General features: G+C 27.1%; 1 protein-coding gene across 1 annotated transcript; it reads left to right on the forward strand.

The window, feature by feature from the left end:
• Nucleotides 1-438: 438 nt before the first annotated feature.
• On the forward strand, nt 439-773 carry LOAG_19069 (hypothetical protein; the record flags this gene model as incomplete). The annotated part of the gene is made up of 2 exons (XM_020451725.1): nt 439-513; nt 663-773. Coding segments are annotated over 2 exons (186 nt in total), but the record flags the coding sequence as incomplete, so codon positions are not given.
• Between the last annotated feature and the right edge of the window lie 251 nt (nt 774-1024).

The raw sequence follows: 1024 nt of genomic DNA on the forward strand, positions 1-1024 counted from the left end.
TTTGATTACTGATTACCAATTATCGTATTGGATAAAATAGAATTCTTTGCATCCAATCTAACCATTGTTTGTTTTTATTCACAACATCAATCCATTTTGCGGAAAATGACTTGCAACATTTTTAAATTTGCATGTATCATGTTTACAAACAAAACAATTTTTCAAAATTCTTTTTGCCGTAAATTTTAAATTTTCTTTTGGAAAGTTTTTATTTTGAAATTAAAAATTCTTTTTTGGGTTCCTTCGCTTGCCTTTTACTAATTCATTTTAAGCTAATTAATAATTAGTAGCAAACTTACAATAATTTTAAATTAAGCTTAATTTTATTTGAAATAATTTCTTTATTTTTTCCCCGCTTTCCTTTTTCTTTTTTATTACCTTTACCAAGACAAGATATGCACTTGACAAAATAATACAATAAAGGTGACAATACCTATGATGCAAAGTGGGTTATTTAGATTTGTTTTGATCGGACCAGATAACGTTATCAAGAAATGGATTGTTGATTTCAAGGTATGCTTCTCAGCATTATACTTTTTCATTTCTTATTCATCTTACATGAACTGAAATGGATATTTTAAAATTTCGTAAAAATCAAAACAATGATAAAATCCTCTATTTGAGATCATCTTATCTTTGAATGCATTCTTTTTAATTGTTAGGTGACACCACCGATTATTGGCGAAACGAATGCAGGTAATGTAGATGTCGAAATGACAATGAAAGATTCTGATTTCATGAAAATTGTTACCGGAAAATTGCGACCTGATCAGGTAAATATGCTCATTTGATATTCAGAATTAAAAAACAATTAAAAACTTAGAATTTAGTCGGCAATTATTGTTTTGAAATTTTTTTGCATTGAAACAATGTTTAATATTAATGTTGTAAAAAGTTTCCTTTGTTCCTTGATTTCCATCTCATTATATTTTCTTTTCTTTTTGAATATTTAAACTTTGCGACAGTTTGTTATTCTGCTACTGTCTCTTACATACAAGTCATATTTATGCAAAAAAGTGCTCCA

This window comes from Loa loa, assembly GCF_000183805.2.
Source record: "Loa loa unplaced genomic scaffold supercont3.1235, whole genome shotgun sequence".
NCBI classification, from domain to species: Eukaryota; Metazoa; Nematoda; class Chromadorea; order Rhabditida; family Onchocercidae; genus Loa; species Loa loa.